The following is a 27,368-nucleotide window of genomic DNA, read 5'->3' as shown; positions in this document are numbered from 1 at the left end:
AAAGCCTAATGATCTGCACAATTTTGAATATATGTAGCTTATTAATTTCCTATCTAATCTTTGGCAGCATTGTGTTGAAATTTCTGTGCCAAGGGATATCAGTCACTTCAGTGTTTTATGGACTGTTCATTAGGTATTACCAAAAACATGTTTAAATTGTTATCACAGATGCTAAAATTTATTTGAAATCATTTTTGCTATGTGCCAGAGATTTCATGAAGAATAAATGCTCCTGCAAGTCAGAATACTTTTAAGTATACCTCCAAAATAACTCTTCCTTCCCCTCTTTTGGAATCATCTAAGCTTCTTGATGCTCCCAACAAGTAAAATTGTCAGTAGAACATGCAATTTATACAGCAATCGAAGTAATTTTTAAAGCATGCATCATGTCACAGTACTTAACTGTCAACTGTCGACCCATGACAAGACTTTGGAAACATTTGGTGATAGTGCCTAGCAGTGAGGACATATTTATTTGGGCAGTAGCTGTCAAATAAGACAGAGCTGCTCGCATATTTGTTTGTCAATACGTATCAAGTCAGTGGTAATCTAAATCATGAGAGAAGGATGGCAATGTGAGCCCTGCTCTACCTAATTCGAAGTGCAGAGTCTTAACAGAACAGCCTTTAATGTCAGTTACTTACTCAGTTTCATGTTCTGTGCATCATTTCCACGATACATTGTAATGATGTGAAACAAGTCATTTTACATTCACATTGCAAATGAATTTGTATATACGGCTACATATGGAAAATTGATAAGTTTACTTTTGTTTATTATTATTATTATTATTATTATTATTATTATTATTACTATACACGTTACAGGCCTTTTATCAGACCACTCAAAACATTCATGACTACTTGTTCTTCCTGTTCTTCCAGTACTCCATTTCTTCACTAAAGGCTCTCTTCCTTTCTTCCATCCAGTTTGGCCTTTGGGCTTTAGGTGCTGTTTTCTCTGACATCACTTCCCACTTTTACATCTTGTGTCTATAGACACCTTTGTCCATGACATCTGCTGAATCTATCTGGGCTTTTTACAGATTAATTCTGACTTGTGTCTTCCAGGGTGTAGTGGTCTTGAGTCTCTGGATGTACCTGAGGATTCTGTTGGTGAGTCTGGTCTGTCGGAGTCTGCTTATGTGTCCATAAAATTTTAGTCGCCTCTTTCTAATGTCCGCTGGAGAACTACTCTGTGGTATCCCTGGAGTGAAGCCTATATCCATCGTCCATGAGTTTTGGCCCAATAATTTTCCTAATGATTTCTCTTTCCTGTGTGAAAATGTTCTCAAGGTCAGCCTTTGTGTGTAACATCAGTGTCTCACTACTGTATAGTGCCTCAAGGTTTGATTACAGTGTTGTAGTGATGAATTTTGGTGCAGGTGGACAGACATTTCTTGTTGTAAATTCCTTGTGTTTTGTATAAGGCTCTCTTCATTTTCAGTAACATAGTGTTCTGGGCAGTTTTCTCCTTTCCTGTCAGTTCGAGCACTTCACCTAAGTACTTAAAGTGTGTAACTATGTTGGTCTTGCAATTATTATTATTATTATTATTATTATTTTCTCTCCTTTCTCAGACATTATGTCTGGTTAAAAATGGAAAGTGACGCGGACCTTGATCAAGTGTGCCTTCCTTTTAACTGTACGGTATATGTTACATTGCATTTAGGAACTTTCGGGTAATTTATTATTATTATTATTATTATTAAATGTACAGATGTGAGTGAATAACTCTTACCCACCACCTTTTATTCATTACAATAAAATAATTTTTTCTACAGAACAGAAGGATTTGTCAAGGAGATACTTTTTAGTTTGTTCCCAGTTTTTACTTTGCTGTCTGTCACACATTTTTTATCATTGGGTAAGCTATCAAAAATTTTAGTTGTTGCATTGTACACTCCTTTCTGCACCAAAGGCAACCTTATTGTGAAGTAATGAACATCATTTTTCCTTCTGGTATTGTAGTCAGGTATATCATTGTTCCTTCACAACAGCTATGGATTACTTACAACAAACTCTATGAGGAAACAAATGTACTGTGAAGCAGTAGTCAGAATGCCCAACTCCTGAAACAGATGTCTGCAAGATAATTGTGAATGAGAATTCTTACAGCATGTTTTCGAGCAATGAATGTTTCCTTTCTTAAACATGAGTTACCACAGACCATTATTCCATATGGCATTAATGAATGAAAATATGAAAAATACGCCAACTAACTGATTTCTCTCTTCCCAAGATTTGCAGTGATTTGAGGTGCAAAAGTGGCTGTACTAAGTTGTTTCAGGAGTTCCAAAATGTGTTTTTTCCAGTTTAAATTCTCATCAATATGAAGGCACAATTTTTTGAAGTTTCCATCCTATTTTTTATTTCCTCACCATGTGTCATGGTTGTCACTGGTGTAGAACCTCTAAATGTGCAGAACTTAGAATGTTATGTCTTTTTTAAATAGAGAGTGAGCCTGTTCACACAAAACCAGTCAATGATCCCTTTAAGAACACTGTTTAGCATCTCTTCTGTTGCGGTATGTATGCTTGGACTGATTACAATATTAGTGTTGTCTGCAAAAAGAACTAATTCTGTTCTTTGTATGTTAGGCAGAAGATCGTTCACATATATGAGGAACAATAGTGGACATAAGACTGAGCCTTGGGGAACCCCACACACAATTTCGCCTGTCACAATTGTCCCCAGACTACACGGTTGAGCTACCAAGTACTTCCTGCAATCTTTTGGTTCGATATGACATTATCTATTGGTTGACTATACCATCAATCCCATAAAACTTTAAGTTATCTAGGGGAATATTGCGATTTACCACAGCAAATTCCTTAGGTGTATAGCAGAACATATCAATTAGTGCTTTTTGTTATTTAATGCTTGTAAAATTTGGTGAGTGAATATGTAAACGGCATTCTCAATAGAACAACTCTTCTGAAATAAAAGCTGTGATTTGCTGGGGATAGTGAGACACTATTCTAGAATACATCACATTCTCAAACATTTTGGTTGGGGTTGGGTTATTCGGGGGAAGAGACCAAACTGCAAGGTCATCAGTCTCATTGGATTAGGGAAGGAAGTCGGCAGTGCCCTTTCAAAGGAACCATCCCGGCATATGCCTGGAGCGATTTAGGGAAATCATGGAAAACCTAAATCAGGATGGCTGGACGCGGGATTGAACCATCATCCTCCCAAATACGAGTCCAGTGTGCTAACCACTGCGCCACCTCGCTCAGTAAATATTTTGGAAAATGATGTCAGCAGTGAAATGATTTGGTTGTTATTGACGTCTATGCTATTACCTTTCTTAAAGAGGGGTTTAACAATGGCATATTTCAGTCTCTGGAAAAATGCCTTCAGTCAGTGACGCTTTACATATTTCAGGTAAGACAGGGCTTATTGTATTGGAACAAATCTTTAGTTCTCTATCGGAAACACCACCAAAACCAGATGAGCATTTATTTTTGAGAGAATGTATAATTTTCTTACTTTCATAAGGAGAAGTTGATGATTCATTCACATGATTGAATTTTATGAAAATTACATTTTCAACATACTGCTGTGATTTCATTCTTGGAAAGTTTGCGCCTATACTTCCTACTATATTTAAGAAATGATTAAATGCATTTGCTACCGGTGACTCATCATTTATATCCCTTCCATTCAATTCAATTGTGATGGTATCCTGCTCTTTGGCTGGTTGTCCTGTCTCTCATTTCGCTACATTCCATATAGCCTGAAGTCTGTTGTCACAATTAATGATTTCTTACATTATGTGCATGTGCCTTGATTTTTTAATAAGCTCTCTTAGTAATTTTGAGTAGTTTTTGCAGTCAGCAAATATTGCATGAACACTTACTTGTTCTTGCCAACAGATACATTTCCCTTTTCCTTTCACAAGATACTCCCTAGTGAGCCATGGTTTTTTTGTGTGGCTGTTTAACATCCTTTCTGATTAACTTATGTAGAAAGTTATTTTCAAAAATGGTATGAACGTATCATGGAATAGATTAAATGTTATGTTAGCATTTGGTCCATTGCCGTATAAGTTTTATCCCATGTTATTCCTGTAAACAATTCATAAAAACATTTTCCTGGAGTCGTCAATTATTCTAACCAGTTTCCACTGAGAAGTTTCCATACTGTAAGGTATTACCTTGTTTATCCTAACCAACCGTGCATTATGATCAGAGTGAGCCTTTGTCACTGTGTTAACAGTTATTTCCTTGCTTTGAGCTTCCCCAAAGAAAATACTATCAATTAGAATCCTATAGTCTCTATCCACCCTTGTTGGAAATTTAATTACTGAGATCAAATTGTAGGATAAAAGAATCACCACAGACTATCAACTGCTTGCTGCTGTCTGACATACCATAGTAAGGAATCCATATACTTTATAAACAGTTCAAAGTTTCCCCAGTGGCGATCTGCACACAATAAAAATGAAAAGTGAACTATTTTCAGTATTAATTCACAAGCACACACTTCTACATGCTGATTACTACAAAATCCACTTGTTTCAATGTTTTTGAACTTGTGTTCTATGTTAACATTTTCTGCAAGAAGCTCATCTGATCTATTTTTCCCCTCTCCTATTCAGATGTAGGCCAAGTATACTATAACCCCATCTCTTAATCATAGCAACAGGCACTGCACTCACATAAGATTTCATCTCAGTCATCAACAGCCTGCTCAACTCAATAGTTCATACGACTTACAGCAGTGTTAACCCAGGACTTGTCATGACGCTGTAGGACCTCCACAAAACTCACATGTGTGTGTCTAGCTAATATGCCTACTTCAACCCAGTCACCCCTAAAGCTGTAATTATTGTTCTTAGCCAGACTGTTCCTCACTCTATCTATTACAATAACCTGATCCTCTTTGTCAAAACCTTTGCACAAATTCCCTATGTACTCTTGTCATTCAGCTAAGGCAATTCAAAATACTTGTGACCTGGTACCCTGTCCATAATTTGTCCTGTACTGGCCTATGGTTACTACCTAGCAGCAAGACTCTTGTTTCTACTCTCTTTTGGTGTTCATCCACATTTAGTCACCCTACTGTGAACTATAGTTGGATGAGGCCCTTCCCCTCCCACTTCAGGTAACCAGTCAAATTAACCGGATACTGTAAGCTCAAATAAATTTGATTTGTTACCTGAAGTGGGAGGGGAAGAGGCTCATCCAGATGTAGGTCACAGTAGGGTGTCATTTCAAAGCATTTATCTGCAGATCTACAGGAATTCTAATTCAAAAGGTGGACAGTCTAGATGTACAACAAATTTGTCTTCTAACATTTCTACACATGAATTACTGAAAGACTGATAAGCTCCACATTATTTCCGTACAATATTCCTAAAGGATTTTTATAGCTCTGCAATATTGTGTCCTGGAATCACATATGGTATGAACATGTCTACTGTATCATTTCTTAGGAAACAGATCCACTCACTAAATACTGGCAGCCCATTAAATGTTTAACACACACACACACACACACACACACACACACACACACACACACGAACAAATGTACGAAAACCCAACTTCTTCATTTGGCAGGCTTTTTATACAGAAACAGATAATGACACAGAAAACATAGAAATTCACCTGATGACATCTACTAAAATCATGAAAGACACAGCGCACACAGTAAATGAAAGACTGGAGTGTAGGGTTAATAGAGATTGTAAGCTATACTTTTTGAGGGGATTGTCCTACTTTTACCTCAAACTATTTAATTTGGATCCACTATTAGAACACCCACCTCATTTGTTATTACCACTTTAAAAGAAACCACTAACTCTGAAAACTGTTGCAGGCAGTAGTCACACAGCTGGAGGAAGAGCACTACAATTTGACACTTTTTTCAATTCCAACATTTTGTTGACAGTGATCCAACAACTTCTAAAATATTTCATGAAGCATTTATAAACGAATCTGTCAACAGTTGCATAAACATGTTTGGCAACTAGTTTGGAATCAACTGGTTCATTTTCAGGCTTGGCCTACTGAGGCTGCACTGAAAGTGCCTGATCTTAATAATAAACATAAAAATGGCAAAACATGCTTTATAAAATGTTTGCAGAATGACTGTAACAATCTGCATTTCCTCTGCTGTACTGCTGCTTTGATGTTTATTATTAAGATCAGGCACTTTCAGTGCACCCTCAGTAAGTCAGGCTTGAAAATGAACCAGTTGGTTCAAAGCAAGTCACCAAACATATGCACTGCAACTACTAACATATTTGTTAATAAACATTTCATGAAACAATTATGATACATGGCTCTTATAAAATCATAAGGGACAAGTTTGCATTACTTGGATGAGAAACTGAAAATTTGTTGTTCTGTGCCAGCAAAAGACAATGATAATGAACAATTCTACATTCATCTACATCTACATTTATACTCCGCAAGCCACCCAACGATGTGTGGCGGAGGGCACTTTACGTGCCACTGTCATTATCTCCCTTTCCTGTTCCAGTCGCGTATGGCTCGCGGGAAGAACGACTGTCTGAAAGCCTCTGTGCGCGCTCTAATCTCTCTAATTTTACATTCGTGATCTCCTCGGGAGGTATAAGTAGGGGGAAGCAATATATTCGATACCTCATCCAGAAACGCACCCTCTCGAAACCTGGCGAGCAAGCTACACCGCGATGCAGAGCGCCTCTCTTGCAGAGTCTGCCACTTGAGTTTGTTAAACATCTCCGTAACGCTATCACGGTTACCAAATAACCCTGTGACGAAACGCGCCGCTCTTCTTTGGATCTTCTCTATCTCCTCCATCAACCCGATCTGGTACGGATCCCACACTGATGAGCAATACTCAAGTATAGGTCGAACGAGTGTTTTGTAAGCCACCTCCTTTGTTGATGGACTACATTTTCTAAGGACTCTCCCAATGAATCTCAACCTGGTACCCGCCTTACCAACAATTAATTTTATATGATCATTCCACTTCAAATCGTTCCGCACGCATACTCCCAGATATTTTACAGAAGTAACTGCTACCAGTGTTTGTTCCGCTATCGTATAATCATACAATAAAGGATCCTTCTTTCTATGTATTCGCAATACATTACATTTGTCTATATTAAGGGTCAGTTGCCACTCCCTGCACCAAGTGCCTATCCGTTGCAGATCTTCCTGCATTTCGCTACAATTTTCTAATGCTGCAACTTCTCTGTATACTACAGCATCATCCGCGAAAAGCCGCATGGAACTTCCGACACTATCTACTAGGTCATTTATATATATTGTGAAAAGCAATGGACCCATAACACTCCCCTGTGGCACGCCAGAGGTTACTTTAACGTCTGTAGACGTCTCTCCGTTGATAACAACATGCTGTGTTCTGTCTGCTAAAAACTCTTCAATCCAGCCACACAGCTGGTCTGATATTCCGTAGGCTCTTACTTTGTTTATCAGGCGACAGTGCGGAACTGTATCGAACGCCTTCCGGAAGTCAAGAAAAATAGCATCTACCTGGGAGCCCGTATCTAATATTTTCTGGGTCTCATGAACAAATAAAGCGAGTTGGGTTTCACACGATCGCTGTTTCCGGAATCCATGTTGATTCCTACATAGTAGATTCTGAGTTTCCAAAAACGACATGATACTCGAGCAAAAGACATGTTCTAAAATTCTACAACAGATCGACGTCAGAGATATAGGTCTATAGTTTTGCGCATCTGCTCGACGACCCTTCTTGAAGACTGGGACTACCTGCGCTCTTTTCCAATCATTTGGAACCTTCTGTTCCTCTAGAGACTTGCGGTACACGGCTGTTAGAAGGGGGGCAAGTTCTTTCGCGTACTCTGTGTAGAATCGAATTGGTATCCCGTCAGGTCCAGTGGACTTTCCTCTGTTGAGTGATTCCAGTTGCTTTTCTATTCCTTGGACACTTATTTCGATGTCAGCCATTTTTTCGTTGGTGCGAGGATTTAGAGAAGGAACTGCAGTGCGGTCTTCCTCTGTGAAACAGCTTTGGAAAAAGGTGTTTAGTATTTCAGCTTTACGCTTGTCATCCTCTGTTTCAATGCCATCATCATCCCGGAGTGTCTGGACATGATGTTTCGAGCCACTTACTGATTTAACGTAAGACCAGAACTTCCTAGGATTTTCTGTCAAGTCGGTACCTAGTATTTTACTTTCGAATTCACTGAACGCTTCACGCATAGCCCTCCTTACGCTAACTTTGACATTGTTTAGCTTCTGTTTGTCTGAGAGGTTTTGGCTGCGTTTAAACTTGGAGTGAAGCTCTCTTTGCTTTCGCAGTAGTTTCCTAACTTTGTTGTTGTACCACGGTGGGTTTTTCCCGTCCCTCACAGTTTTACTCGGCACGTACCTGTCTAAAACGCATTTTACGATTGCCTTGAACTTTTTCCATAAACACTCAACATTGTCAGTGTCGGAACAGAAATTTTCGTTTTGATCTGTTAGGTAGTCTGAAATCTGCCTTCTATTACTCTTGCTAAACAGATAAACCTTCCTCCCTTTTTTTATATTCCTATTAACTTCCATATTCAGGGATGCTGCAACGGCCTTATGATCACTGATTCCCTGTTCTGCACTTACAGAGTCGAAAAGTTCGGGTCTGTTTGTTATCAGTAGGTCCAAGATGTTATCTCCACGAGTCGGTTCTCTGTTTAATTGCTCGAGGTAATTTTCGGATAGTGCACTCAGTATAATGTCACTCGATGCTCTGTCCCTACCACCCGTCCTAAACATCTGAGTGTCCCAGTCTATATCTGGTAAATTGAAATCTCCACCTAAAACCATAACATGCTGAGAAAATTTATGTGAAATGTATTCCAAATTTTCTCTCAGTTGTTCTGCCACTAATGCTGCTGAGTCGGGGGGTCGGTAAAAGGAGCCAATTATTAACCTAGCTCGGTTGTTGAGTGTAACCTCCACCCATAATAATTCACAGGAACTATCCACTTCTACTTCACTACAGGATAAACTACTACTAACAGCGACGAACACTCCACCACCGGTTGCATGCAATCTATCCTTTCTAAACACCGTCTGTGCCTTTGTAAAAATTTCGGCAGAATTTATCTCTGGCTTCAGCCAGCTTTCTGTACCTATAACGATTTCAGCTTCGGTGCTTTCTATCAGCGCTTGAAGTTCCGGTACTTTACCAACGCAGCTTCGACAGTTTACAATTACAATACCGATTACTGCTTGGTCCCCGCATGTCCTGACTTTGCCCCGCACCCGTTGAGGCTGTTGCCCTTTCTGCACTTGCCCGAGGCCATCTAACCTAAAAAACCGCCCAGCCCACGCCACACAACCCCTGCTACCCGTGTAGCCGCTTGTTGCGTGTAGTGGACTCCTGACCTATCCAGCGGAACCCGAAACCCCACCACCCTATGGCGCAAGTCGAGGAATCTGCAGCCCACATGGTCGCAGAACCGTCTCAGCCTCTGATTCAGACCCTCCACTCGGCTCTGTACCAAAGGTCCGCAGTCAGTCCTGTCGACGATGCTGCAGATGGTGAGCTCTGCTTTCATCCCGCTAGCGAGACTGGCAGTCTTCACCAAATCAGATAGCCGCCGGAAGCCAGAGAGGATTTCCTCCGATCCATAGCGACACACATCATTGGTGCCGACATGAGCGACCACCTGCAGATGGGTGCACCCTGTACCCTTCATGGCATCCGGAAGGACCCTTTCCACATCTGGAATGACTCCCCCCGGTATGCACACGGAGTGCACTTTGGTTTTCTTCCCCTCCCTTGCTGCCATATCCCTAAGGGGCCCCATTACGCGCCTGACGTTGGAGCTCCCAACTACCAGTAAGCCCACCCTCTGCGACTGCCCGGATCTTGCAGACTGAGGGGCAACCTCTGGAACAGGACAAGCAGCCATGTCAGGCCGAAGATCAGTATCAGCCTGAGACAGAGCCTGAAAACCGGTTCGTCAGACAAACTGGAGAGGCCTTCCGTTCAGCAATCCGGAATGTCTTTCGCCCCCTGCCACACCTCGAGACGACCTCCCACTCTACTGGGAATGCATTACTGTCATTACTGGGAATGCATGGTTTTTAAGGAAGGAAGGGGTTACAGAGTGACTTTGTGGGAATGAGTCACTAAAAGGCTCCAAAAGAAGCCAGTTGGGGAATGGGAGGGGGGGGGGCAACTGTCATAAGATTATTGGAACACTAAATGCATCTTTTTTGTTGATTGATATTAGCAAGCCAAGAGAGTGAACAACATGCATTATGAGATTAAGGGACACCTGCAGCACAAAAACCAGTGCCAAAAGTAAGAGCACGTAGGCCAAGACAGTAATCTTATTTCACACTAGTACCCATCAACACCTGCTAGCTGAGTAAGATTTAATGGACTTCTACAGATTCCTCATGATTATAATCTTTATCCAGAAAATTTACCCTCTCCAACTATGCTCTCAGGAAAATAACTGGGAGCAAAATTTTCCAGCCTAAAGCAGAAACATCAGATACCTAATCATTTGCACTGTGTACTCCATCAGCAATATGATACAACTTATTATCAACATTTCCTTTTTCAGTCTAGGAGTAGAAAGTATCTTTGATCTTTATTGGTAAATTACCTAACATCTAATGCATGCCATTGAATTTCTATGTAATGGTGTGTTACCAGATTAAAATTTTTATCACCAATGCACTGAAGTGTCTCACAACTTTGCATTTAACAGAAAGACTGAACACCTACACATTGGTTTGCCCACAGGAAATATTGCTATATATCAACACCGTAGAGCATACAATAGTGTAGAAACATTTTTTAACTAAAAATCTAAGTCTTTTTCAAGCATGGAGTGTTTTACTAGCCTAGCTTTATATTATAATTCCTGTATGTCACCATATCCAATTGTTGGCCAAAATCTAAAACCAATAGTGTTGATTGGTTGGTTGGTTTGTGAGATTAAAGGGACCAGACTGCTACAGTCATCGGTCCCTTTTTCCAAAAACTAAAAACACCCACAAAGAATTTAAAAAAAAAAACAAGGAAAATATGACAGACAACACAGGACAAGAGAAACTGAGACAAAGACCAGACAAAACGAATTAAAATCACACAGAGTGTGACGGTGGTTGGCCGACCATAGAGAAAAAAGGAAAAGCCAACCACCGAGAAACATATTAAAAACTCAGTCTAAAACCGTAGGTTAAATGCCAGATTCAACACAAAAAAGGACAAACACTTAGATTAAGTTATAAAAGCCCCCTGCCCGAATAAAATGCAAAACTAAGTCCGCAATGGCAGAGTCATCTGTTAAAAGGGCAGGGAGTGTATCAGGCAGCACTAACGTCTGCCTGAGCACAGCTAAAAGGCGACACTCCAACAAAATGTGGACCACAGACAAAACGGAGCCGCAGCGACACAGAGGGGGGTCCTCACGGCACAATAACTGTCCGTGCATCAGTCAAGTGTGCCCAATGTGCAGCCATCAGAGGACAACAGCCTCCTTGCGAGAGACTCGCATGGATGACCGCCACACAGTCGTCGTCTCCTTGATAGGACAGAGTTTGTTTGGCATGGGCAGGTTGCGCCATTCAGTGTCCCATAGTTCGAAAATTTTGCGGCGTAAGATTGCCCACAAATCAGTCGCCGGGAGGACAATCTCCAGAGATGGTTTACTGGTGGCCTCTTTCGCCATGCGGTCAACATTTTCATTGCCGGGTATCCCAACATGGCCTGGGGTCCACATAAAAACCCCAGATCGGCCGCAACGGGCAATAGTATGCAGGGACTCCTGGACAGCCATCACCAGACGAGAGCGAGGGAAGCACTGGTCAATAGCTTGTAAACTGCTCAGGGAGTTGCTACAGATAACCAAGGATTCACTTGCGCAGGAGCGGATATACTCTAGGGCACGAAAGATGGCCACCAGCTCAGCAGTGAAAACACTGCAGCCAGCCGGCAATGAACGTTTTTCGGAATGGTCTCCTAGAGTTAGAGCATAACCGACACAACCAGCAATCATCGAACCATCAGTGTAAACAACGCCAGAGCCCTGATACGTGGCGAGGATGGAATAAAAGCGGTGGCGGAAGGCCTCCGGAGGGACTGAGTCCTTCGGGCTCTGTGCCAATTCGAGCCGAAGGCAAGGGTGGGGCACACACCACGGGGGTGTACACAGACGTGCCCAGAAAGGAGGTGGAAGAGGAAAAACCCCAAGCCCGGAGAGAAGCTCTCCGACACGGACAGCGATCTTACAACCCGATTGGGGCCGACGTTCTGGGAGACGGACGACCGACTACGGGAACAGAAGACGATAATTAGGATGCCCGGGCAAGCTACAAACGTGCGTAGCGTAAGCGGCCAGTACACGTTGGTGCCGTAACCGCAGTGGAGGGACACCTGCCTCCACAAGTATGCTGTCCACAGGGCTGGTCCGGAAAGCTCCGGTTGCAAGTCGGATCCCGCTGTGAAGGATTGGGTCCAGCACACGCAACGCAGATGGGGATGCTGAATCATAAGCCAGGCTCCCATAATCCAGATGGGACTGGATTAATGCCTGGCAGAGCCGTAAGAGGGTAGATCGGTCGGCGCCCCACCTGGTGTGGCTCAAGCATCGCAGAGCATTAAGATGCCGCCAACACATCTGATTAAGCTGCCGAATATGTGGGAGCCAAGTAAACTGGGCATCAAAAACCACACCCAAAAAGCGATGTGTCTCCACCACAGCAAGATGTTCACCGGCAAGATAAATGTGCGGCTCAGGGTGAACTGTTCGTCGCCGGCAGAAATGCATAACGCAGGTCTTGGCAGCCAAAAACTGGAAGCCATGAGCGACAGCCCAAGACTGCGCCTTACGGATAGCGCCCTGCAGCTGACGTTCAGCAGCTGCAATGCCAATGGAGCTATAGTAAAGGCAGAAGTCATCAGCATACAAGGACGCTGAGGCAGACGTTGCCACAGCCGCAGTGAGCCCGTTAATTGCTATTAAAAAACAGGCAGACACTTAAAACCGATCCCTGTGGCACCCCATTCTCCTGAACTCGGGAGGCACTATGGGAGGCCGCGACTTGCACGTGGAAGGTTCGATACGACAGAAAATTTCGGATGAAAATCTGCAGTGGACCCCGGAGATTCCAACCATGAATCGTAGAGAGGATGTGATGGCGCCATGTCGTATTGCACGCCTTCCGCATGTCGAAAAAGACAGCGACCAGGTGCTGACGGCGGGCAAAGGCTGTACGGATGGCTGACTCCAGGCTCACCAGATTGTCGGCAGCAGAGTGGCCTTTACGGAATCCACCCTGATGTCCACCTCCAAAGGGTTCTTGCCAGGTTTCAAAACGGGGATAACAATGCTTTCCCGCCACTACGACTGAAACTCACCCTCGACCCAAATACGGTTGTAAAGGTCGAGGAGGCGTCGCTGGCAGTCCACTGAAAGGTGTTTCAGCATCTGACAGTGGATGCGATCTGGCCCAGGAGCTGTATTAGAGCAAGCGCCTAGGGCACTGAGAAATTCCCACTCACTGAATGGAACATTGTAGGATTCAGGATGATGGGTGCGAAATGAAAGGCTCCGACATGCCACCCGCTCTTTAATGGAGCGGAAAGCCAGTAGGTAATTTGCAGAAGCGGAACTCAGAGCAAAATGCTCTGCCAAGCGGTTTGCAATTACGTCGGAGGCAGTACAAACTGCTCCATTCAGTGAGAGCGCAGGGATGCTGACAGGGGTCTGATAGCCATAGAGGCATCTAATCTTGGCCCAGACCTGCGATGGAGACACATGAAGGCCAATGGTGGAGACATACCGTTCCCAGCACTCCTGCTTGCGTTGGTGGATAAGGCGGCGAGCCCGCGCACGCAGCCGTTTGAAGGCGATGAGGTGTTCTATGGAGGGATGTCGCTTGTGACGCTGGAGCGCCCGCCGGCGATCTTTAATCGCTTCAGGGATCTCAGGCGACCACCAAGGCACAGTCCTCCACTGAGGGGACCCAGAAGAACGGGGAATGGCAGATTCTGCGGCAGTAACGATGCTGGTGGTGACTGAGTGAACCACCGTATCAATGGCTTCATGAGAAACAGGGTCAATAACGGCAGTGGAGGAAAATAGGTCCCAGTCAGCCTTATTCATAGCCCATCTGCAAGAGCGCCCAGAAGAGTGATGCTGTGGCAGTGACAGAAAGTGGTCACTACCACACAGGTCGTCATGCACACTCCATTGGACAGAAGGTAAGAGGCTAGGGCTGCAGATCGAAAGGTCGAAGGCGGAGTACACGCCATGCGCCACACTGAAATGTGTGAAGGCACCATCATTTAAAATGGAAAGATCGACCTGTTGCCACTGACACACCCCACAGAGGGTTATGGGTGTTGAAGTCACCCAGTAACAAGAAAGGTGGTGGCAATTGGGCTATCAGCGCAGCCAGGACATGCTGCGCGACATCACCATCCGGTGGAAGGTAAAGACTGCAGACGGTAACAGCCTGTGGAGTCCACACCCGAACAGTGACAGCCTCTAAAGCTGTTTGTAGAAGGACAGACTCGCTGTGAAGAGAGTGAAGGACATAGATGCAGACGCCACCACACACCCTTTCATAAGCTGCCCGGTTCTCATAACAACCCCGATAGCCACGGAGGGCGTCTGAGGGACTGGCGAGATCCAGGTCCTCAGCAGACGCCAGAATCTCCACCTCACCCTCAGACACAGAGTGGGAAGGTTGCGGTGGGACAGGTTCCACCACAATGTCAGGATGCTTGGGAGCGTTTTTCTTCGTCTGCTTCGCGCGCTGTGCCTTTTGTCAGGATGCTTGGGAGCCTTTTTCTTCATCTGCTTCGCACGCTGTGCCTTTGGTGGGTCTGGCTGGGAGGGCCTCAATGGGTCAGTCTCAGGGACGGACGAGGACCGTGAGGCCCTACGACCAGCGACCAGTGGTTGCTTCAGAAATTTGCGGGTGTCCGCTTTGGCACTGGGCAAAGCCTGGGATGGGAGGGCCCCAAGGGACACCTTCCTGGCGAGCGTAGCCGAAGAAGTCTCACGCTTCTCCAGCTGGTAAGGGGGAACTAATGTCACCGATGGTTGGGGTGGTGTTGTTCCTGAAGTAGATGGAGCAGGAGCAACAGAGAGTGAAGTGCCCCCCAAAACCAAGGGGGCCAGTGAATTCTGACATAGCTGAGAGGCAACTGTACGTGACGACACGGGAGAGGATTGTCCCAGTGTTGCAGCAGTGGCATAAGTAGATGGAATTGGCACAGGATGTAGCCGCTCATATTTCTGCCTAGCCTCGAGGTAGGTCAGACGGTCCAGGGTATTATATTCCATTATCTTCCTTTCTTTCTGGAATATCTTACAGTCCGGCGAGCAGGGGGAATGGTGTTCTCCACAGTTAACACAGAAAGGAGGCGTGGCACATGGAGTATTGGGATGCGAAGGAGGTCCACAATCTCGACACGTGATGCCGGAAGTACAGCAGGATGACATGTACCCGAACTTCCAGCATTTAAAACACTGCATCGGAGAAGGGATATATGGGTTCACATCACAATGGTAAACCATCACCTTAACCTTTTCGGGCAAGGCATCACCCTCGAAGGCCAAGATGAAGGCACCGATGGCTACCTGATTATCCCTCGGACCCCGATGGACGCGCCAGACGAAGTGAACACCTCGTCGTTCTAGGTTGGTGCATAGTTCATCGTCGGACTGCAGAAGAAGATCCCTGTGAAAGATAATATCCTGGACCATGTTGAGACTCTTCTGGAGCGTGATGCTAACTGAAACATCCTCCAACTTGTCACAAGCGAGCAACCTCCGTGACTGGGCAGAGGATGCTGTTTGGATGAGAACTGACTCAGAGCGCATTTTGGACAAGCCCTCCGCCTCCCTGAACTTGTCCTCTAAATGCTCCACAAAAAACTGAGGCTTGGTTGGCACAAAAGATTCACCATCAACCCGCGTACAGACAAGGTAGCGGGTTGAATAATCGGCACTGCTGTCTTTAGCCATACATTCCTCCCATGGAGTGGCCAGGGAGGGAAATGATCTCAGATCAAATTTATTCCCGTTGAGGTTAGACTTCGATCGCTTAGAGACTGCTGGTGGAGGCCCACCAGCGAGAGATGATGTACCACGCTTCATTGCGGGTCATCTGCCCTGATGCCACCCACTCCGACCAGGGTCTCTCCCCACGGACGCCACCCAGCCGCAGCAAAGACCACCGGGCAGGATGGCCTTTGCCGGGAGTCCTGATGCCCCAGAGGGATAGGCATCTACTCCTCGGCATACGTGGGGAGGTAGCAGCTCAGGCACCAGCAGTGCGATCCCTGTGTAGTCAGGGGGCTACCACTAAGAGGGTACATGATGACACCACCACAACGGACTGGCTACCATGCTGGTTGTCGGGTGTCGAATATCCATGTATATAAGGAGCAAACATGGAAGTGCACAATGGAGGGAATATATGCTACCCGGAACACACTGCAGTCGATGTGACCGGAAGCTTGGTGAAAGTCCAACTCCATGACAATAATGAAGGTGCCTGATGTTAGGGAAAGATGGATATATAATACACAACGTAAGGCGTCCTTCCCCAAATGGTACGCACTAACAGAAAATTTTGAAAGGTAGTGGTCAAACCCCTTACGGGACCATCACATTACGGCCGAAACGTTTGAGACTTGTTTTAGTCGCCTCTTACGACAGGCAGGAATACCGCGGGCCTATTCTTACCCCCGAACCCGCAGGGGGGACCAATACTGTAGTATTAATAGTTATTAGTAAATTATTGCTTGCAGACCATCTGTTATAAACCTTAATTAGGCAGGTCCAATAATTACAGAGATTCTAAGATACAGGGAGAATCGATACATACTGGATTTCATAAAATAAGGAAACATTTGTACACCAAAAATAAATTATTATAGAAGTACTGCACATGACTATTACATAAAAACCAGCAGTGATGGTTCCCTTGCTTACATTATCTGCAAATATTAGACAATTGCATGTTTAAGGGATGGGCTGTGATGGACGTCATTGTTAGATTAGAGGTAGATTGGACTTGCACAACGGTTAAACGTCCACCCTTCTCTTGTTCACGGGCCATTTCAGCAATTTCTGACTGCAGGTTCAGCATCACTGAAAGGTTCATCATTGACTGTTGTGCACACAAGAATTCATGGAGGTGTATATGAAGTAAACAGCTATATAAGCACTCCCCCCCACAAGTCTTAAAAAAGAATGGTTGAGTCCACACACTGAACTGCAAATCAACTTATTTCAAATGAGTCAGCTTAATTTGTTAAGTGACAGCTCCATTTTGATTTGGTGAGAAAGCAGAATCCATTATTATACACCCATGAAAGTGATGCTTCAGGCAAAGAGAGCCTTCAACTACTTTACAAGTGAAACTGTGACTGAGCAAGTTATACATAAAGTTATGCATGACCTTATGCTATTGCAATAGGTTACAATCTCATACAAATTTGAGAATGCTTGGACACTTAAGACTCATCTTGTGGACAAATATCTTCAAAATTAAACACTGCAGGGCACAGGAGTGGCAGCTTTATATGCCAACCTGAACTGTAATCTCAGGTCTAGTGTGCTCTCTCTATTTTGCTGCTCAGAGTTTCTACTAACGCTTCTGCTGTGTTGAAGTGACTTTACTAGAATAAAAGGCACACAATCCCTATCAATCTCACAGAGAGCACAATTAACAGCTTGACATATTACTGTATATGGTGCAATCCTGCTTGGAGTAATAATACTTTCATTATTTACGCCTTACCAAAGTGACATCTGCTGCATACACTTCAAACATTTTCTAAATCTATTTTCAGGTTTTATGTAATGTCATGAGCTCTACAGTGTGACTAAATTTCAACACATAACTTTTAATATTATTGCCATTATTACTGTTCCTTTATTTACATAAACCAGCATATCATAATTTATAAACAGGCATAACTGCACTGAAACATTTCAACTGAAGCACAACCAAAGTTACCTTTGAATAAATTTTGTTTGTGCTGTTAGCAAATTTATCACACACACACACACACACACACACACACACACACACACACACACACACTAACAGATAGTATAACTTGCAAAATGTGATAAAATCAACAAAGTTCTGAGACAGTCACAATTATCTTCACAGATAATGGATTTTGACCATCTCAAACAACCATCTTCAGATCAAATGCAATGCAGCAACTGGATCTTAAGATGGCTCTTTAAGAGTGTCATTAGTACAGAAAACTGTGGTTGCGGAAAAAAAAAAAAATTGGAAGTTATAATTTCTTTTCTTGAAATTGCACTGTACGTCTGACAGAAAAAAACTCTCATCTATACAATTAAGGTGATGACAGCTAATGATCCCTTCAGTGCAGATGCACACCAAGCTCTAACTCATTTGAGAATCGGCAAGATGGCGCGAGTAACGACGATAATGAGTGTGTGGATAAGCTGAGACTTTAGGTCTTATGTGAGGAGTGCTAAGGTGGACCATGCAGTTGTGTTGACCACTGTGCCGAAATAATGCCTTGGTCAGCACATTTGCCTAGTAAGCAGGAGACTCAGGTTTGAATCCTGGCCCGGTGCAAATTTTTAACTTTCCCCATTTATAAAAGTCAGTGCCCACTGACAGCTGTTGTCTTTAACTTCTTTGTGTCTTGAAAAGAATAAAACTATAAGTGGGGTAAGCGAAAGGAAACCCTGTATCAGGATACTGTCAAATACAGTACTGAAATATGTTATGCCCCACATTCTTGTCTCATAAATATTGATCAAGTAATAAGGATGGTAATGACGAAATATGAAGAAAATATGTCAATATAGTCAACATAATTGTACAAGAGGTTATGAAGTGAATAAACAATCCACCCCCCCCCCCCCCACTCACTTTTTTTTTGTCAGGGCTACATTTAATCATTACATGTAATGGTATAGAGACCCCGAGACAGATTACACTTAAAAATTGCAAAATTTCCCCTCACAATTAAAGTATCTGGCAGATAGTATCAGTTAAGTGCCTTAATAAGCACAAGTTCATTTAATCAGAACATATAAAACTTACTTTTTATATAACAACTTGTTAAAATTAATTAATAATTTAAACACTTATGTCATTATACATTGCACATTGCCTTTGTATAAATAAAAAGTGTACCATAGATGACACATAAGAAGGGTTTTATATTCTGCATGCAAGCAGCAACTAGAACAATGAAAATGAGTTCAACACACTAACTATGAAGTCCAAAATTCAGACCACATACCTGGAAAAACGACTGAAACCTCATTTGCCCAAGGGTGCTTTGCAGCAGGTACCCAAGTAACTTCTTCTTCAGGTTTTAAACATCCAGCAGTGAAAATTGCTACACGATCATCATCTCTAACTTCAATGCCACACTCTACACTATACATACAAAGTAAATCATCATTTGGTGGATAACGATCCTTCACATTTCTAAACACGACCTGTAATAAAATACAGAAAATGCAAACAGATATTTTAAAGGGTATCTCTTTTTTGATGACAACAATGGAGCTGCTAAAAAACAGAAGCAATTATCCAGTCATCATTCACATACTACCAACAGACAGTGCATCATATGACAAGCTTATAACAAGTCACTCTTTAATGTTAAACTGCAGTGGCTGGTCACCTAGAAGAAGACGTGCACCTAGAACATCAGAGCAGATGATGAAGGTGAAATGAAGAGAATTTAGCTAACCTCTACACAGTGCCAACAAAGAAAGTAAACAATAAAAGCTATTGGAGATTGTCACAGTGAGCAAAAAGGTGTGTGTTTTGTGTAGTGTGGTGGGTGCTTGGCCATTTTCGTGCTTTGATTTGATGACACACAATCAATTAGTGTATTGATATTGTAATTTTTACATGTGTCATCACTGAATATTACTTACACTTTAAAATATGATGGCAATTTTAACAGTGAAAAGGTATTCTCAAATTTATTCAAAAAAATTATTTTCATGTTTTAGTGGGCTGCATAATCTGATGGACTTTGATCAGTAATTGCCATGAATGATACCTGAATGACTGAGATGAATCGTTCCTTCAATCGTAAGTTTCAGAGTAATATCAATTTTTAGCACAGTAGTAATTATCACTCAAAATAAAAAAAACTGGTTCCAAAATAAAACTGTTCACTCAATAAAAGAAATCTGACTCATTGCGTACTTTGTCAGTGTAAACATATTTTATAAGGTGAAATGAAAGTAAATGTTCATAAATCTCAGAGTGCAGCCAGGTAGAATTGTCAGAGATGGGCAATATTTCAGCAGGCAAATGGCCCACCATTCTCAAGGTATGAACTGTAACTAAGATTGTTCATATATGATTTAAATCTGTTGTGCAAAAGAAAGCAAACTGGAAGACAAAATACAACTGGCAAGTATAATCAATACCTGCCAATGAAAAAAATCAGAGATTACTACACTCAACTATTTTCTTAAGCCAACAGCTTATTACACAGAGAAATGGTTTCAACTTGACACCTCTGATGTTTTAAGAAAGAGAAAACTGGGTCCTACAGAGAATTTAAACAAAACCCTCCATTTAATGTAATATCAACTGACTCCATCAGGACAATAGTTTGAAGAGTAGACTAAAATCTTTGTATTAGAATAATCTTTGACATGTCCGGTAGTGAAGCATAGCTCTACAATCACAGACTTGCTTGGCTCCTGTAAACAAATGTATCTATTTTGTTCACTGCAGTGATGGCTTGACCGATATAATATACCAAGCCACATCTCAGGGGAAAGGGCTACATCCCAGCCTTATACAGACCTAAATCATCCTAGCAGGGCCTGGTCTTCAAGGGTTGTTGAATAACACACTTCACATTGTTTCTTCCCAATACAACCAAATTTAGTCACAATACTCCCTAACAAAGACAAAAAAGTTAGCATCTTGGGTGCTTCCTCCTCAGTCTCTTAAGAAAAAAAGACGAACAACAAAGAAGAAAATAGTTCTTATATTTAATAATTCAGCTTTTACACAAATTATTATATGGTTCTAAAATTTAATGCAAAATTGCAAGGGTCTTTTTATCTGACACCCTGAGAAATGTGTGGCAGTGAAAGGATTAAGGTAAAAATCTGTGTGAGAAGGATTCCTAAGCAAGCCATGTCCTGATGTTAGCTTCACCTTATCTCCTAACCATCAAGTCAAGTAAAGGAACCTTTATGACCTCCACAGCAAATCGAATACCATGGCTGAAAGCGTTTATGTGGTGAAAAAACACGTGCAGAGTATCACTGGAGGAAGTGCATATGACAAAGGTGTCATCCACATGTCTCCCTAATCAAGAAGCACACACAAAGGCTCATCCTTTAAAATCTCCCACAAAAAGATTGGACACCTACAGTCAAAGGAACTGACTATTGAATTACGAAAATTTAAGAACTTGAACTGAAAAATATGTGGAAGTTAATAAACATGTAAACACATAATTATTAAGATGCAATCCTTGCAATATGAGAAAGAAATTCACTAAAGTCACACTAATCTGTTTGCATTAGCCTACCTGATGACTTAACAAAAGTATCTAGGTGCTGAGCTAGACAATATGTCAAAGGTTGAAGAGGAATGCCTTCCTCATGAACTTTAGGAAGGCCACAGAATCTAGGGCTACTGCAGCAATAGAGTGGAGACTTACTGGTCTCCCACAATGAGCTTCTATTGAGGAAAGTTGATTTGCCTATCCATCTTTCTCAGAACAGCACTGAGTCTGCAGTAAGGCAAATCACTGTGGATATACGCATGTCAATCCAGCAGAACTATGACACTGCCCTTTTGATGGGCAGAACAAGCTTTTCAGGATCTTCATTAAAAGAATTTATGGCTGATTTTTCCACAAGTTAGATGAAACTCTAAGGCAAACATGCCTTGGTCAACACACAGCACATTTATTTCCCTTCTGACCTACTCAGTAGCAACTATAGAAATTTAAATACAGGTTGCTCATGTGTGCTGAAGGAGGACAGCAAAGAGGAAGCACCTGCAAGTCAAGGAACAATCACTCAAGTCATGACAGGTTGGAGAATAACACATACAAAAACAGAAGACTTGCACAAATTTATACCTTAATTCTTCAAGCCAGGAACCTGAGAAAGTACTCACTTGCCATTAGTGTCTGAAGTGATGGTACACCAACCACAGTTGCCGGCTGCAGCCTCACAGGTAAAACTGCATTGCTCTGCCATCTGTTGACAATCGACAACACTACTTCATCACCTAAGTGTAGGGATATCTGTGCTGAGACACCATTATGATCTTTGTCAAAAAGTGAGTGAGATAGAAGAAATCAAGACCCACAAACTACATCCGTGAAAAGAAAAGCACGAGTGAAGTGGCTACTAAATATTCCAGTGCACAATTTAAATACAGGTTATCAAGCCACTGAAAAGACAAAGGAAGATGTTCATACACATGACATACTTGGTTTTAGAACAGAACTTAGGGAAACTGCTGAGGAGAGACTGGGGAGTTGGAATTTATTTCAAAATTGATACAAGTATTGACATTTGACAACTAACTGCTGTGGTACAACAGTTTAAATGAAACACTGACAAGGGTACAGTGTCTACTCGTCATCACCGATTTTGTCCAAATTTATGGCATATGTATGGCTTAGCCAGACATGTAAGTGACAGAAGTCGAAGCTACAGTTAGAAAAAATTACAGTTTTGGCAGTGGCTGGTCAAGGCATAACCCATTTACATAAACATTGTTGCAGGCAGCAGTTGACATGGCAGAAAGGTTACAGAATGGTAATCCAACAATCATGGAGTCAAGAATTTTTTTTTAATTTTCAATTTCTACATTACTTACACTGCAAATAAGCCAAATAATGCACAATATGTCATGTTTATTGACATCTTGATAAAAGACATGAAAAGAAAAGGCAATAAAAATTTTGTGACAGTAAATAAATTTCCAAGAAAGGATTGTAATGAAAGCATACAGGACTTCATATAATGACAGTTTCATTTTGACCTCTAAGCAGCATTACACGTGATTCACTGCCAAAGTGTGCAGTGAGAGAAAACCTTTTATGAATGTAAATCAAGTTTAATGAATTATTTAGAAATAAAGAGATGATTCACTGAAAGGCAGAAGTGCTGCGTTGGTCAACAGACACAAACGAAAGGTACAGAGCTTTGCTTTGCTTCCTTTCTTTCTCAAGCTGTAGGAGAAAACAATGCTTCTCCTACAGTTTGAGAAAGGAATCTCATTTTGAAAGCTAACAAAGCAAAGCTCTGTACCTTTTATTTGTATGTCTGCCAACGATGTAGTACTTCTGCCTTTTGGTGAGTCATCTCTTTATTCCTAAATAATTCATTATTCCTGACCAGAACTTTCCGTGCACTACTGTAAACCAAGTTTGTTTGTTTGTTTCTGCGGTATTTATAATGTGTGCAAAATGCCAAGAAAATAACTACTTCCTTTATCATGAATATAACCCCAGGATGTGTAAATCATCAACTGTAAAATAATAAAAGGATGTAATTCTATATGAGATATTCTCATGTATGCCCTACAATCCTTGGCTTGAAAGTTGTTTGCAGAGACCTCATGGGTGCTGTAAGTACAATCTTTTCTTGTAAATTTATTTGCAATTCCAAATTTTCCTTATCTGCCTTTTATGAAAATATTATTAAATACAATATATTGAGCATTATTTTGGTTTATTTGCAACGTAGCTAACGTAAAAACAGAGAATAAAAATAAGCTTCTGGGTAGGAGTCGACTGCATGACCCTTGAATTATCATTCTGCACTTTTTCCATCATGCCTACCACTACCTAACTGCTCATGCCTCACACAACCCACTGCCAAAATAGTATTTTTTGCAAATTCTTGGCCTTCTGGAGCTCCCAACTCTGTAACTTTTATTTCTGGCCAAGCCCTGCATATACAAGTGGTGTTCAATAAGTAATGCAACACATTCTTTTTTCTCGGTCAGTTTCAGTTGAAACAATACAGAATATTTTATGCGAGACAGTTCCTATAGTTTCATGAAGTTCTGACAGGTGGTGGTGCTAAACATAGTCTTCACAAAGGCATCTGTAACATATGTTTTCCAAGCACTGAGCTGTCAGTTTGTTTTGGCAGAAAACCAGAGCATCACAGATACTCACAGGCATTTACAGAATGTCTACAGAGACCTGGCTGTGAACAAAAGCATGGTGAGTCACTGGGCGAGGTCTCTTGTCATCACTGCAACAACATCGCACAAACTTGTCCTATCTCTTGCATGCCAGCCAGCCACACACAGCAGTGACTCCTTCACTGTTGGAATGTGCAGACACACTCATTCGGGGCGATCAATGCATTACAATTTAACACCTTGTTGCTCAACTAGATGTCTCTGTCAGTAGTGCAGACTCTCACATCCACCAGTTGGTGTTCTCAATATAATAAATGCCCGCTGGGTTCCTCGCTGCCTAACAGAAGACAATGAAGAGTAAGAAAGGGCCATCTGTGCGGAATTTGAGGCAAAATAAGTGCTATACAATTGTAAGAGGTACAGAGGTGAGTGAGTGTGCCCCAGGGCTTACTCCAGTTCACTACTACCGGCGCCACATCAAAGTGCCTGTGCTTAACAAACAAACTATTGCATCACAATTTAAGAGCAAAATTAAAATAGCTTTTCCATACTTCATCAGGGTAAGCTTAAGTACATTTATGTTAACATTGTAAAGTCTCAAAACGATCACATGAATATGCCAGGCAAAAAATATGATCTTAAGAAAAAAATAAGTGGTGCTGAATAATAAACCTGAAAAGATAAAAACTGGTCAGAATACGCAAAGGTATGCCACAATTAAAAGTTACATGCCTCAACTTCCATCAGTCCAATATTTTGGTTAAAACTGTCATTTTTATGAAAAACTGAAGACACTAAATATGACACTTAGAAAGCTGAAAACAGGGTGTATATGTGGACAAGGAAAAAATTCCCGAATTTTTCCCGGATTTCCCAGTTAAAAATACACTTCCTCCCGGATGAAAACACACTTTTTCCGTGTAATTAAGTGACAGCATATTTTCCCTCGGAACTGTAAAACTTATCAATCCTTTGAATGGTTACGTTTTTATACATGGGCGTAGAATTTCCCAGCACTTTAGAAAATGAAACTTAGGGAAGAACTCTCCTTTTGGAAAGATTTGTGATGTGCAGCAACATGTACGCTGCATATTTTCGTATTACAAAAGTATAAATTCGAATTCCACTATACACCGCATGTTACTTTCCGAACCATTGTAATCGAGAGTGCGATGCACTTTTGTAAGCCAGTCATAGCTCTTGTCACGTGATCCTGCCAGCCAGTAACACCGAACATTCAGAGCATAGGACACGTGATGTAGTCAGCTAATAGCAACATCACTGTTAAGTAGTGGGGATACATAAACAGGAAAAGTTAATGTTTAAATTAATATACATAGCATTGCTACAAGAAAAGCAAAGCTTTCACATATAATATTGGTCTCTAAGGTTAGTAATCGGCAAGAGAAGCTAAGCTTTCACATATAATGTTGATATTTTTTGTGTGTGCTACACTTTAAGATATATCACACAAATGCACACCACACCAGTAAAATTTTTAGCCGAGTCCAGTGATTTGTCCTCAAAATTATCCACATATAAATTAGCTACCGCAGAGGAGAGAGAGTTTCCTGTAGCACTACATCAATTTGCTCATAATAACGACATGAATGTCAGATCTTCTGGGCTCGAAATACTTCTACTAAATGGCTCATCATCAAATGCTATGTGGTTTAAGAAATTCATCGTACATTCTCGCACATAGTTCAACTTGCGTAAAAGGAAATTTACTTTGAAAGTAATGCTTTTCAAACCACCATTCGCAACATTTTCCCGCGACCTGTTAGAAATAGGTTCGTTTCAGTAATCGTCAGAGAGCGCCAGATAACGTGCCACCGCACTTTGGCAGCTGCTATGATGCAGGAAGCCCGTATGTTCGTACATGTAAAACATTACAAGATCTTACATTATGTCATAAAAGAAGAAATCAGAGGATACTCCAAGAGCATCAAAATTTCATGAACCATACTAAAATGGCACATTTAAAATGCATACTTAAAGAGCACATTCGTATGTCCAGATTCCCAATGAAGTAGGCCTCGACCTGATATCAAGCTTTTCTGTGTGGGTTTCGCGATGTAAATTTTCTTCAAGTACCAGTACTGTATTAACTCATTTTTGATCCTTTATTATGGCATAATGCCATACGTGCTAGAAGATGAAAACATGCATTTGAAATGCAGCGAGCAGTTGAAATTAGCCAATAGTGTGGAACTAAACACTTTGTTTCAAACACATTGACTGCCTCAGCGTAAAAGATTAATAAAAGCCAAATTTCTTTAGCAAACCGACAAAAATACCTTCATTGTTCTACAAGGCGATTAATGCATGCCTGTCAGAAAAGTGGAAGTAAAATAAAATCTGAAACTAATAACGTATATTAGCCTTCCGTAATTATGTGAATGTATTTTAATTCACTTGATAGCTCCCGGCCACAGAAATCCATTTTGTTTTCATTTGACGTCTCCTATCAGGAGACAGGAAACCTTTTTATTTTTTTAAATTTTCTCCAATCATCAAGAACACAACAATTGATATAATAACCATACAAGTCCACAAAAAATTAATATTTTTTTTAAATCTTTACCAAAAAGAGTCAAACATTTAAAATCACTGACTAGTAATACACAGAAGTGCCACATATGGCGCATATTACAAAGTTTTATGTCATGTCGGAACATGAAAATCATTAAATGTGAACAGCAACATTAGTATTAAAAGAAAACAAAAACAATAGGAGAACTTTTTAAAATCCTTTGCCAGAATGAGTCAAATACATAAAATGATTCACCAGTAATATGCTGCAGTGTCACGTATGACGCGTATTACAAAATTGTATGCCATGTTGGCATGTATGTGGCACTGCTGTGTATTACTGGTCAGTGATTTTAAGTATTTGACTCTTTTCATTAAATATTTTAAAAAGTATTAATTTTATTGTGGACATGTACAATTATTATATGAACTGTTGTATTCTTGATGATTGGAGAACATTTTAATAAATAAAAAGGTTTCCTACATCCTGATAGGGCACCCCCTTCCCAAGGATTTTTTTCTAACAGTAGCAGGAGGAGTGAACTGCCAGTTATCTGTACGCACTGTAAACGTTCATTGCACATTTTTGACATCTTTGGAAATGACATTTTTGACTTTGTTATGTAAGTTTAAAAATAATATGTTCTCTGTTTTTTTGGCCTACGCTTAAGAATTTGGTAACAACTGTATTATACACAAGTGTAAATTTGGTTTTCTGCCCTGC

At 41.5% G+C, this 27,368-nt stretch overlaps 1 protein-coding gene across 3 annotated transcripts in view; it reads right to left on the bottom strand.

Annotated features, from left to right (window-relative positions):
- LOC126183827 (uncharacterized) overlaps positions 1–27,368 on the bottom strand; it is a 147,377-nt gene that overhangs the window by 107,878 nt on the left and 12,131 nt on the right. For all 3 annotated transcript variants that reach the window (XM_049926084.1, XM_049926085.1, XM_049926083.1), the window contains exon 3: positions 19,248–19,449. In XM_049926084.1, coding sequence (XP_049782041.1) covers positions 19,248–19,449 — 202 coding nt within the window. The remainder of the gene's footprint in view (positions 1–19,247; positions 19,450–27,368) is intronic.

Source organism: Schistocerca cancellata, chromosome 4 (genome assembly GCF_023864275.1).
Source record: "Schistocerca cancellata isolate TAMUIC-IGC-003103 chromosome 4, iqSchCanc2.1, whole genome shotgun sequence".
Taxonomy (NCBI): Eukaryota; Metazoa; Arthropoda; class Insecta; order Orthoptera; family Acrididae; genus Schistocerca; species Schistocerca cancellata.
The sequence above is the reverse complement of the archived record's forward strand: the minus strand, read 5'-3'. Positions and strand labels throughout refer to the sequence as shown.